The sequence below is a fragment of the Anolis carolinensis genome, chromosome 5 (assembly GCF_035594765.1).
Source record: "Anolis carolinensis isolate JA03-04 chromosome 5, rAnoCar3.1.pri, whole genome shotgun sequence".
NCBI classification, from domain to species: Eukaryota; Metazoa; Chordata; class Lepidosauria; order Squamata; family Dactyloidae; genus Anolis; species Anolis carolinensis.
Window position 1 is genome coordinate 26,269,766 of NC_085845.1, and position 14,230 is coordinate 26,283,995.

The following is a 14,230-nucleotide window of genomic DNA, read 5'->3' on the forward strand; positions in this document are numbered from 1 at the left end:
CAGACCAAAGTTCTATGAGGTTTTCTATCCCATTTCTCATCATGGCCTGGTAAATTCATCAATATAATATTCCCCTGAAATCCTTAGCCAGTGAAGTAACTGAACTCTTGCACTTCGTTCAGTTCTCACTTGGCATTCTGTGTCTGATACTGGAAACTGTAATAAGGTCACATGGAGATATTTTGCTTATGGTAGCACATCCAGTTAGTTGTCTGCTAATGACCCAAAGATAACTTCTATTGACATCCCGGTACTTCTGTACATTAGGGATCCCATTGATTAACTGAGTTAATAGAGTAGCTACTGATAGCTCCACAAACCATGAACTTGCCTAAATTTCAACCAGTGTGGTCTAAGCTAGAAGCAATCAATGCATCCATAAACATAATTGCTAGTAATAACAAAACCATATGGATTATTGGTTAATTTCATTTTCTCCAAGCCTTCCATACACCAGAACTGAAGACATGCTTTTTTTGTCAAGCCTTTGACCATATTTATATTTATTTAATGAATATACATGAGGTCCTATAGATTTTCTATTAAGCACTTTAGAAGACTGAGATTGATTACTGTTGTTTTTACCAGCAGCTAGCACTGTATTTTACTGATTTTAACTAGGGGGCATTATGTATTTGTGATGTTTAAAGTTGGTTGTTTATTGTTTTATGTTATTGTTTTTACACTTTTGTATTTTCTGTGTTTGCATCTTTGAGTGCTTTGTGAACCGCCCTGAGTTCCTTTGGGAGATGGTGGCGGGGTATAAATAACGATGACGATGACAATGATGACGATAATAATGATGATGATGACGATGATTGTTTAGGATACCCAATCATATTGATTCCAATGGTTTAAGGCAGGGGTCCTCAAACTGTTTAAGTGGAGGGTCGGTTCACTGTCCCTCAGAAAGTTGGGAGGCCATACTATGATGAAATAGTCCAAAATTAGGATTGTTGTTGTTGGGTGCCTTCAAGTCATTTCAGACTTAGGTCAACCCTAAATCTAAAGTTTAGGACAGGGGCCAGGTAAATGACCTTGGAGGGCTGCATTCGGCCCACAGGCCTTAGTTTGGGGACCCCTGGTTTAAGGCATCCCATGGTGCTCTGAGACATCAAAGCCCTGTTGGAAGATGGATTCAACTAATCATCACTATCATCACAATCATTGCTGCCACCACCAACTGAGCTATTGCAACCAGAGCCGTCCTTAGGTATTTTAATGTAGGCCACGGCGGCATGGGCCAGGAGGCGTGGCCAGGCCATGCAGGAGGCGTGGCCAGGTCGTGCGGGCTGCATGGCGACAAGGCCCAGGCCGCGGCGGCAAGGCCCAGGCCATGGCGGGAAGGCCCGTCCTGAAGGTGAAGGAGGCGGGGGGTGGCACCACCCTCCCGGGGGCCTCGATGGCACCCTCGGGATGATGGCGCCACAAGCAAATGTCTAGATTGCCTGGCGGTTGGACCACCTCTGATTGCAACTACTCCTTGATGTTGTCTTGTGCCTTCAAGATATTCCCAACTTATGGCACCTATCACAGGGTGTGTATGTTTGGAAGATATATTCAGAGATGGTTTGCCTTCGTCTTCTTCTGAGGCTGACAGATTTAGATTTGCCTGATGTCATTCAGTGGGTTTCTATGACTGAATAAGGATTTGAACCCTGTTCTCCAGAGTCATGGTCCAGGCTTCAAATCGCTACACTAGTTTACTACTACTTTTACCTCTGCTATTAATGTTGACAAGTGACTAAAATGATGCTGTCTGTTACATTTACGTATTTCAAACCATGCCACAGTAATATTATTCCTACATTATTTAGAAAGCCAGACAAATCTTAATGGCAACAGGCAATGGTATAGGGCAGTGCTTCTCTAACTGTGTTCCTCTAGGTGTTTTGGACTTCAGCTCCCAGAAATCCCCCAGCTTATCAGCTGTTAGGAACTGTGGGAGCTGACATCCAAAACATCTGGAGGAACACAGTTTGAGAAACTCTGGTATAAGGAAGGTAACACAATCTGTGGAGACATGAGAACTGGATTTAAATGATACAAGTGAAGAAAACAGTTTTCCCTGAATTCTATAGAATCTCACTTGTGTTCCACCAAAAATAGCACTGGCAGAGAATAGAACCACATAGCAGCTCAAATATGACCGAATCTACATTCGGCAAAAAAAGTGTCACGCCTCTAAAAAGGTCTCACACAAAGTGATCATACAGGCTTCTAGTAATTAATAATGATTAACCATAGTTGCAGTTAATTTGCACCTTCAGGTTTTACCTGAGTACATGGTGTCTCACCTAGTGCCACAGTATATATTCCCTTTTGTACTCAAATGCAGAATCACATGCGCTTTCCACCCCCGTTGGTACAGATAATTACACATTAAATAGCAATCAAAACAACACTGTGGTTCACCTGATTAAAAGCTATTACTTATAATAGGAAGTAAAACAATAAACCGATCTACGTAACAAGTCATCAAAGTAATAAATCAAACGATAACTTCCTTTCCTGTGAAGTGCTATCCTAAGTGGCAAAGATGACTAAATGTCAGCAAAGCTCACATAATCTGTCTGAAGTTGTGCTAAATCCAAATCTAAATCATTCCTGCCTAGGAGTTCTGGAAATTACTTTTGGATGCCCTCACTTGAACCTACATACACCTGAGCTAGAGAGGGTTGGGATCTGGTGTAGAAACTCTTTTCTCAGTCTCTCCATATAGACGAGGAGACAGGTACAGGAGCTGAAGCCAGAGACCTTCAGAATTACTTTGGGTTTCAGACTACAACCCAGCTGTCATGCATTTACATAAGAGTAAGCTCCACTGGATCCGGTGGGACCCACTGAGTAGATATGGCTAGGCATATCCTTTTTTTAAAAAAGAAAGAAACTTGTTGTCAAAAGTGGGATTTTTTTGCCCTTGTTGAACAATACTGGCCCTAAGTTCTGTTGTCGACCTATTTCTCCTGCAGTCAATGCCTTTCTCAAAAGGAAAGATACAGTCATTGGACAGGCGTTTTATACATTTTTATCATTGTTTCATCTCTGATTATTACATCACCTCTTTCTGAAAAATAATGCAAACTGCCTGATATTCCTTGGATGTTCTCCTTCCCAATACCAACCAGGCCCCTTCCAAGATCAGATGACATCTGATGTTTTCTGAATATGCAAAGACTGGGCTATTGCTTCACATTTGTTCCTGGCAGTTTAAAAGATCAAATGTAACCTCACTAAAACTAGAGAAAGAAAGGAAGCTGTAAAAATGATGTGCTGCCATCATCCCATTTTGGACAGAAGACCTAATCTAATGTCTTACTATATAGTTTTGGAATATTTTTGAATGCTTGATATTTTCTGACTTAGCATGGTTTGAGTCACATTTTATAGATATTTAAAATATTGCTTTTGTGTCACAGACAACATATCGGAAGGGGTTTGGAACTTGATCCAAAATTCTACTTGATCCAGAGATCCAGAGTTAGAACTAGAGATGGGAAACTGAGTAGAAAAGCATTAAAAGATGAATTAATTGTTAGTGAGTTCAATCTCTGTCTCAGTCACATTTCACTAATAGGGAATGGTTAACCCATCTTTATTAGGTTTTCCATCTCTGGTTAGAACATTCTGAATGCCTAGTTTCTACACTAGAGTTAGTGACTACCAACCTTAAGGGTAACAGCAACAGTGGCTAGTGGATCCCATATCAGAGGGGCAGTGAATGTATTCTATTTTTTTAAGCAAAACTTTAAATGAGCTGCCCAAGTTACTGAATCTGTTTAGGAGCCAGGGTTCAACATTTTGGATAGCTACTTCCAAATTCAGTCTGAAACCTAAAATGAGTTCTACACATACAGACATGTGGGATAGTTGTTTAACAGCTCTGAAAATAAGTACAGACTGAGTATCTCTTTTCTGGAATTTCAAAATCTGAAGTACTTCAAAATTGTCTTCATTGGTGGCTGGGATAGTGATACTTTTGCTTTCTGATTCTGTGTACACAAATTGTGTTTCACGTACAAGATTATTACAAATATTATGTATTAAAGGCTATGTGTGTAAGGTGTCTACAAAACACACATGAATTTTGTGTTTCACTTAGGTCCCTTGTCAATAATATCTGATTATGTATGCGTAAATATACATAATTAAAAAAATCCAAATCCAAAACACCCTGATCCCAAGAATTTTGGGTAAAAGATACGCAAGCTATAATACAATCAAGATATCTGAAGATAAAATTAACAGGGAGACATGGGAACATGTCTTCCATTTCCTAAAAAACTTTACTCAACTATGTTAACAAAAATATATAAAGTTTCTTGAAGAGTTTTGCTATATAATATCTTCATTGCTTAATGTGGAGGAACATATTTTGTTTGCCTATTTATCTACTGCCCATGGCACCCATTTTTAATTTCATGGCTCTCAAGGCATTGTGGCATCGGTGAGCATACATTTCACTACCGATTTGGGTTATCCCCTTTTTCTTAATGTGAGAATAAGACTCTTCTTTGTTCCAAGATTTGCTTTGAAATACATTTTCGTCTACAGCTGGTTTCTGTCACAGTGAATGATTTCTTGCTTTATCATCATAATCAGACCTCTGGCAAATCCTTAGAAGCAGAGGGTCCTTTTCTAAAAGAAAAGGTGCTGGTGGCAATAGCCCAGATAAATGCCTTGTAAAGCATTTTCCTGTCTTTTGTTTCATTGTAGCATTTGTCTTCAAAGCTGAAGAGCGTAGGAAATATTTTAATGGCTGACATCGTACGCAATATTCCTATTGCCATTAGCTATTCATGCTAATGGCAAAACATGACACTCCTGAATGGTCGATTCAGCATATATTAAAACAATTTCGAGAGCTCATATTCTTCTTGTGATTACATATGAAGCATAGCAAGCAAATCTATTGAACAAAATGCCTGCTGGTCTGTTACCATTGCCTTCCCATTTTTGATGTAGGGGAAATTATTTCACCCATGCTAACTTACAAAACAGGTATTTCCTACTACAGTATATGTTGATATTCCAGTAGATTTTAAAGACATATTTTTTAATCTGAGCTTTTGAGGTCTGATTCTGGAGATAAATGCACAAATACACGCTCAAAAGATCTATCTCTATGGCTACACGAACTCCAGCAGGACCGAAGTCCCCTCTGCAAACTCTGTAGAAATATTCAAATATACCATATATACTTGAGTATAAGCTGGGGTTTTCAGCCCTTTTTTAAGGCTGAAAAAGCCCTCCTTGGCTTATACTCAAGTGAGGGTCCTGGCCGGTTTATATTCAGTCAGCTTATACTTGAGTTTAGGTAATCAGAGTTGGGACAGTCTTATGTTATTAAAGCCTTATTATTATCTTAAATTACAGTTTTATGTAAATATTCAAAAACATTTAATCTACTGATGCCTTAACCTCAATTAATATAATTTTATTGGTATCTATTTTTAGATTTATTTCTGAAATTTACCAGTAGCTGCTGCATTTCACACCCTTGTCTTATGCTTGAGTCAACAAGTTTTCTCAGTTTTTGTGGTAAAATTAGGTGCCTCAGCTTATATTCGGGGCAGCTTATACTCAAGTATATATGGTAGATTTGACTTGTAGTCTGCCTTGTGTTAGAAGCTCACAACTAGTCTTTCAATCAAAACAGCAAAAGAAAGAGACAGATGCGATGCATTAAAATTGCATCCATCTCAAATAAGTATACACTGTTCCCCAGACATCAGACATATGCAAACAGCACCAGGGAAATTGAATAGAAACTAGGAAATTCAGCAATTTATTTTTGCTCTTGGGTGTCTTCAAATTGATTCTTATTTACTCTTTCATGATCTTCACATGGATTCTTATTAACAACAACCCTCTCATAGGGGATTTTTTGGGCACAATTTATTCAGAGGAGGTTTTGCCATTGTCTTCTTCCGTTAAGGCTTGCCCAGGATTATCCAGTGGATTTTAATGTCTGAGCAGGGATTTGAATCTTGGTCTCATACATTTGCAGTGTCTCTAAATATTATAGCAAGTAGAAGAAGAGACAGCATAATAGCTTCTTTTCTCAGTAAAATTAAATTTTCAGCTCAGTTGGCCATGATTGAAGAATTAGAATGCTGGTTTGCAATTCTGGAGAGGCACTGGAAATGCATACTAAATGTATCCAGTTGTGTTGTATAAAACTGGCTGGAATTTTCTTGGTTTTTTTGGAACATCAGTGGCTTATTTTAAGGACATTTTACGAGGAGATATGCTCCTAGAGAGTATAGAGTTGTAGCTGCTCCTACCACTGACTAATGTCAGAAGCAGTTGTCAGAAAGGTGACATATTAAGCATATACACATATATGTACACATTTAAATTGATTGAACTTTGAAAGACGAAAATGCTGAATTACATGATAGCTAGATGTGATGACCCATGGGCCTTGTAGTCCTGCTCAGGACATTGTAATTCCTGATGAAGATGAAAACTTGGGTTTTTTACCTTCCCAGTCTGAACTGGATTCCTCTCAGCCAGATCTTTCCCAGGCAGATCTGGGAACCTTGCACCTGCAAGAAAGTTGTCTCCCAGAAGTATGTCAAACAAGCCCAGAGCCTACTTCTCCCGTGTTCTTGCGCCGGGAGTTTTGTAAACAACAGAGAAGTTTGGAATCAGCTTCGCGCAGGAGTGCGAGGATTGCAGCTAAGAATGTGGCCAATTAAGACTGCTTCTCGTGAGAATCTTTGGGGAGTCTCACATCTGGTCTCAGAGTTTAGCTTTCGGTTCTGATTCCCAGAGAACTGCTTCGGCGGGAAAGCTAGACTCTATTTAGGTGTTTTACCCGCGTAGTAACTTCGCGGAGTCAATTCGTCAGCCTACGGAGCGAGTTGTGTCTGGACAGCGCGCTCCGATTCAAGCCTCGCTCCTGCTCAAGCCTTGCCTTGCTATCCAGCCTTCGCCTTGCTTCCCAGCCTTTGTTTATCTACGGACTTTGCCTTGTTTCCCAGGATCAATCCTTGCCTTGTTCCACGGATTTTATCAAGTTATTCCACGGACCTTGTTCTTGTTCTTAGTTACCTTGTTCCACGTTCAAGCCTTGTTTCAAGTATCAAGTTATTTCCTAGCCTCGCTCAAGTTTCATGGACTAAAGGACCTTGTCATCTCCCCTCACTTTGCTTGGCAAAGTGAGTGTTTCGGTTATTGGATTACAACTTTGGACCTTAATATTTCTTATTGGACATTGCTTTTTTGGACTAATTCTGACCTTTCCTGAAAGGTCTAATTCTGGACTATTTTCTACACTTGTTTTTATTAACTTTATATATTCCTTCAATAAAGATATTAGATAGATTCTGGCCTCTGTGTATGGTTATTGGTGCTCTGCAGCCTGGGTCGTGACAGTTTGACTCCGCCACCCTAAGCACCAATTAACCTCGGCCAGAATGTCTACCGGAGTCGTACCTGGGCCGAGCGGCCAGCCGATTACCTACACCATCGACAAGGATGAGGTGGACCGAATCCGTGATAAGCTCAATGCACAGGATGGAGAAATAAGGGGTTTGAAGGAACGCGGAATTCGTCTTCCGGCCATGGCGTTGCCAACCAAGTTTACTGGAGAAGCTTCTAAGGTTCATGTCTTCCGTCGCCAATGTCAAGCTTATCTAGAGGCCCGTGCTGCCGAGTTTCCCCAAGAAGACATCAAAGTGGCATGGGTTTACAGTCTTCTAGATGGGCCAGCGGCCAGCTGGGCGACGGCACTGTACGACCAAGCCTCTCCACACCTAAGATCAGCGCAACACTTCTTGGACCACCTCAAGGAGACTTGGGGAATCGAGGACAATTTGGAGGCAGCCGGTCACAAACTCCGTCGCCTTTTCCAAGGAGACAGACCTATGTCTCAGTATATAGCCGAGTTCCGAGTACTGGCCCACAACACCGGCTGGAACGATGTAGCCCTCAGGGGACAATTCCGGGAGGGTCTCAACATTGAAATGCTGGAAGAAATCTCCAAGGTGGATCCTCCCCAGACCCTCGAGGCACTCATTGATCAATGTTTACGGGCTGAAGTCATGATTGCCAACAGGAAACAGTGGGTTCGAGGCCAGGGCAGTAGAGCCGGGGCAAAACCCCCCACTCCCGCCAGCGTTCAGCCACGTCCGGTGTGGAGACCCCCACCGCCAACCCCATACCCCAGAGGAGGCGAGGAGGTGCCGATGCAGTTGGGCAATGTGCGTCCCAGACTAGATGCCGCCGAGAAGGCCCGTCGTCAACGCTTAAACCTCTGCTGGTACTGCGGGAACGGGGGCCACTTCGCCAGAGAGTGTCCAGCCAAAGGGAAGCCTGCCGCCCGTCTTGCGGCGGCGTCCTCCACGGAGACGAAGGCGTCTGAGCCGACTGGCACACAGCCGGCGGGGGAAGCCAACGACCGGGTGTAGAGAGGCTCGCCAACCCGGTCAAAAAATCCATCCAAGAGCCGCCAACCGGGGTCCTGTTCCTTCTCGTGGTCACATTATGGTCAGCAAAAAGGGGACCCGTCATGATCCACGCCATGATAGACTCTGGAGCTACCAACAATTTCATCGATAGAGAGTATGCCGACTCTCTGGGATTACAATATCATGATTTCAAGAATGCCCGTGTGGTGCAAGCCATAGACGGCCGCCCCCTCAAGACGGGCCCCGTAAGTCAGTGGTCGGAACCCACCAGGATGTGGATAAGGGAACATATGGAAGAGATTTCCTTCTTTGTTACCGAGGTTCCCCATTTCCCCGTGATTTTGGGAATTCCATGGCTGACTCTCCACGACCCTAACATCTCCTGGTCCAACAGAGAACTGCAGTTTGCTTCACCGTACTGCCAAAACCATTGCCTCGTAGCCAAGGTATGCCATGCCACAGACACCGAGCCCATCATCACCTTGCCAAAGAAGTACTCCGAGTATTGGGATGTATTCAATGAGAAAGAAGCCGAAAAATTACCCCCACATAGACCTTATGACTGTGCCATTGACTTGGTGGAGGGGGCCCCGATCCCGCGAGGGCATCTCTACTCCCTGACTGAACCAGAGCAAGAAGCTCTCAGGGAATTCCTAGAGACAAACCTTCGCAAGGGATTCATCAGACCCTCTCAATCCCCAGCCGCCTCCCCAGTGATGTTTGTGAAGAAGAAGTCAGGGGAACTACGCTTGGTGGTGGACTACAGAGCATTGAACAATATCACCAAGCGGAACAGCTATCCCCTGCCCTTAATCTCGGATCTACTGGATCGGCTTCGAGGAGCCAAGGTTTACACCAAGCTGGATCTTCGGGGGGCTTACAACTTAGTTCGCATCAGGGAAGGGGACGAGTGGAAGACCGCCTTCCAGACCAAATTCGGATTATTTGAGTCCCGAGTTATGAATTTCGGTTTATGCGGAGCCCCCGCAACGTTCCAGCATTTTGTCAATGACATTTTTCAGGACTATCTAGACAGGTTCTTGATAATCTACCTGGACGATTTTTTGGTGTTTTCTAGATCACAATCAGAACATGAGAACCACGTCAAAATGGTGTTACAACGATTGCGGGATCATGGACTTTATGCCAAGCTGGAAAAATGCGCCTTTGATCTACAAGAGGTAGATTTCCTTGGTTACCGCATCTCGCCTCTAGGGCTTTCCATGGATCCAGCCAAGGTTTCAGCAGTATTGGAATGGCGGGCGCCAACTAACAAGAAAGAGGTGCAGCGTTTCTTGGGGTTCGCGAACTATTACCGCAAGTTCATTCCAGATTTTGCCCGCTGGTCCGACCCCATCACTAGCTGCATCCGTGGAAAGCAGCCTTTCCGCTGGACTGATCAAGCAGAGAAAGGGTTCCAGCAACTAAAGAAACTATTCACCTCCCAGCCAATTCTACAGCACCCAAATCCTGGAACCCCTTTTGTGGTGCAAGCGGACGCCTCTGATGTGGCAATTGGGGCTGTACTCTTACAACCGGTGGGAGATCACCTCCATCCCTGTGCCTTTTATTCTCGTCAACTAACCACACCAGAGAGGAATTACACCATTTGGGAAAAAGAACTACTGGCCATAAAGGCAGCCTTTGAAACTTGGAGACATTGGCTAGAAGGGGCCAAATTTCCCATTGAAGTCCACACTGATCATCGTAATCTAGAACATCTAAGAACTGCCCGCAAACTAAATCAGAGGCAGCAACGTTGGGCTTTATTCTTTGAACGTTTCAACTTCCAGATCCATTATGTGACCCCAGCCCAAACCAAGCAAGCAGACGCCCTGTCACGTAAACCGGAATACGCTGCAGGACGCAAGGAGACCTTTGAATCCCAACTGCTACAACCCGAGAACTTTGCCACGCTCACGGTGGGGAACACCAAATCCATTCCCATTGGTTCAACTTCCCCTACTCCAGGACCCATCTGTGCTCAAGAAATCAGGGCTAGTCAGCAAGCAGATGCCTGGGCGCAGGACCAACTTCGCCAAGGTCTGCATTTTCCCTTTTCGCTTAAAGATGGGCTGCTCTGCTATAGAAATCATGTTTATATCCCACCCGGACCGGGCAGGGAAAAAGCGCTTCGTCTGTGTCATGACTGCAAACCAGCAGGACACTTCGGACTATTTAAAACTATGCATTTGATCCTAAGGGATTTTTGGTGGCCCAAGATCCGCAAGGATGTGGAAAAATATGTCAACACCTGCCCAGTATGCCAGCGCTCCAAGATACGAAGGGAGAAGCCCTCAGGGCTTTTACACCCCCTTCCTACCCCATCTCGCCCATGGGAAATAATTTCCGCGGATTTCATCACTGACCTACCACCTTCCTGTGGATTCACCACGATCTTAGTGGTGGTGGACCTTTTCACCAAGTTAGCCCATTTCATTCCCTGCGAAGGCCTCCCCACGGCCAAAGAAACTGCGGATCTATTTCTTCAACATGTTTTCAGACTACATGGATTGCCCAAGAGTTTAGTCACAGACCGTGGATCTCAATTCACCTCTCGTTTTTGGAAGGCACTACAAAAACTATTGGGCATAGACTCTCGCTTATCTTCAGCTCATCATCCCCAAACAGATGGGCAAACGGAGCGCACCAATGCCACTTTGGAGCAGTATCTTCGCTGTTATGTAAACTACCAACAGGACAATTGGGCTTCTCTGTTACCACTGTCTGAGTTTGCCTACAACAATGGAGTTCAAGCTTCTACAAAAGAAACGCCGTTCTTTGCAAACTACGGCTTCCATCCACGTTTCTTCCCCCCTGTCATTGAAACTTCAGAAGTTCCCGCAGCAGAGGATTGGCTGCAGGAACTCACAGCGGTGCAACAACTTTTGCTTCAGCAACTGGACCAAGCCAAGGAGGACTATAAACGCCACGCTGACAAACATCGCCAGCCGGGCCTCGAAATCAAGGTAGGAGATCGGGTTTTCCTGTCCACTCGCTTTCTGCCCTCCCACCGCCCTTGCCGGAAGTTAGATGCCCGCTTCATTGGCCCCTATCCAGTGGTGGCGCAATTAAACCCCGTGACTTTCAAACTCCAACTTCCGCGTTCAATGCGCATTCACCCAGTGTTTCACCGTTCCCTGCTCCTTCCGGCGGATGGTGTGCGACCTGATACAGACCAACCGGCCCCCCCTCCTGTTTTGATGAATGGGGAGGAGGAGTTCGAGGTTGAGGACATTTTGGATTCTCGCTTTCACCGCCGCCGCCTACAATATCTCATTGACTGGGTGGGTTTTGGCCCTGAGGAACGCTCTTGGGAAGACGCCTCCACAGTCCATGCTCCTGATCTAACCCGTCGCTTTCATCAGACCTATCCCACCAAACCGCGACCTCGCGCCTCGGGGAGAGGGCCCCAGTTTGGGAGGGGCCTTGAGGAGGGGGATAGTGTGATGACCCATGGGCCTTGTAGTCCTGCTCAGGACATTGTAATTCCTGATGAAGATGAAAACTTGGGTTTTTTACCTTCCCAGTCTGAACTGGATTCCTCTCAGCCAGATCTTTCCCAGGCAGATCTGGGAACCTTGCACCTGCAAGAAAGTTGTCTCCCAGAAGTATGTCAAACAAGCCCAGAGCCTACTTCTCCCGTGTTCTTGCGCCGGGAGTTTTGTAAACAACAGAGAAGTTTGGAATCAGCTTCGCGCAGGAGTGCGAGGATTGCAGCTAAGAATGTGGCCAATTAAGACTGCTTCTCGTGAGAATCTTTGGGGAGTCTCACATCTGGTCTCAGAGTTTAGCTTTCGGTTCTGATTCCCAGAGAACTGCTTCGGCGGGAAAGCTAGACTCTATTTAGGTGTTTTACCCGCGTAGTAACTTCGCGGAGTCAATTCGTCAGCCTACGGAGCGAGTTGTGTCTGGACAGCGCGCTCCGATTCAAGCCTCGCTCCTGCTCAAGCCTTGCCTTGCTATCCAGCCTTCGCCTTGCTTCCCAGCCTTTGTTTATCTACGGACTTTGCCTTGTTTCCCAGGATCAATCCTTGCCTTGTTCCACGGATTTTATCAAGTTATTCCACGGACCTTGTTCTTGTTCTTAGTTACCTTGTTCCACGTTCAAGCCTTGTTTCAAGTATCAAGTTATTTCCTAGCCTCGCTCAAGTTTCATGGACTAAAGGACCTTGTCATCTCCCCTCACTTTGCTTGGCAAAGTGAGTGTTTCGGTTATTGGATTACAACTTTGGACCTTAATATTTCTTATTGGACATTGCTTTTTTGGACTAATTCTGACCTTTCCTGAAAGGTCTAATTCTGGACTATTTTCTACACTTGTTTTTATTAACTTTATATATTCCTTCAATAAAGATATTAGATAGATTCTGGCCTCTGTGTATGGTTATTGGTGCTCTGCAGCCTGGGTCGTGACACTAGAAAAGAAATGGGAAAGGAAACAAAACAAAAAGTAGTCCATGGAAATCAATTATTTTACTTAAATCGAGTTTTATCATCTGTCTTCATTTTTAAAAATGTATCAGGAATTATTTAGCTTTGTCTAAAATATCTCAATATTTTTAAAACCAATAATTGGCAATCATAACAAAAAAAGCTAGAGACTTTCAGCTGCTAATAACTAAACATGACATAAAGGTACAGCACCTTCCGTTTTGCTTTCAGCTGTTCATGATATTTGTCAGATGTGTCGCCTGGGATCTCTCCACCCCAAAGGGTTATTCCAACAATTGTATATGTGATGCCCATGACAAGCAGTGGGAAACAATAGACCAGTGCAATCACAATGACGTGGTACCTGTGAAATTCAAAGACATAGTCATGTTAGTCTGGATGAGTATGCAAAGGGATTCTGTAGTATCTTTGAGACAGAGAGAAATAACTTCAGCATAAACATTTGTAGAAACCCCCGATGGTGCAGTGGGTTAAACTGCTGAGCTGCTGAACTTGCTGACTGAATGTTAGGCAGTTTGAATCCAGGGAGCAGGGTGAACTCGCACTGTTAGCTCCAGCTTCTGCCAACCTAGCAGTTCAAAAACATATAAATGTGAGTAGATCAATAGGTACTGCTCCAGCGGGAAGGTAACGGCGCTCCAGGCAGTCATGCCGGCCACATGACCTTGGGGGCATCTACAGACAACGCTGGCTCTTCAGAAATGGAGATGAGCACCAATCCCCAGAGTCGGACACAGCTAGACCTAACGTCAGGGAAACCTTTGCCTTTACTTAAATGTTTGCAGATTTAAGTTTAGTTCATCAGATGCAGATACAAATGTTGTATCCCATGAAATAGACTTAAATTATGCTACAAACTAATGTTAATTCTAGTTGAATGCAATTAAACATGATATCCTATTAAAAATCATGCAAACTTGATTAATCATTAAATAATTTTTTCTTTTCCTCTTCACCTCATCCTTTACAAAATCCCCAGCACTTAGTTTTGTGGGAACAAGAAAAGATGAGCACTAAGATGAAGGAAACATCCATTTTTCTTTAATGGGCACATTTGTGGTGTGTAGTGTACACATACACACCTGGCAAACAGAAGGTATATTTTTGCCCTCAAATGATGCATACAATGATGGATATGTGTTGGTGGGCAAGACTGTTCCTCTTGCTCAGAAATAATGAATTACACGTTATCTGTAACAGATTTTGTGCAGGCAATAAGAGTGCAGTGAAAACGTATTTAAGAATTGACACATTGGCCAACATTCTGTTACTGACACAAGCAGGCCGCTCCGTCCCTTCAGGGAAAGGGAGTGGGATATAAATAAAGCATTATTATTATTATTATTATTATTATTATT

The 14,230-nt window shown here is 43.9% G+C and overlaps 1 protein-coding gene across 1 annotated transcript in view; it reads right to left on the minus strand.

Annotated features, from left to right (window-relative positions):
- Nucleotides 1-14,230, minus strand: part of tacr3 (tachykinin receptor 3) — a 58,778-nt gene that overhangs the window by 20,354 nt on the left and 24,194 nt on the right. Inside the window, exon 3 of the mRNA XM_062982464.1 lies at nucleotides 13,065-13,215. Within this exon, the coding sequence (XP_062838534.1) occupies nucleotides 13,065-13,215 (151 nt within the window). The remainder of the gene's footprint in view (nucleotides 1-13,064; nucleotides 13,216-14,230) is intronic.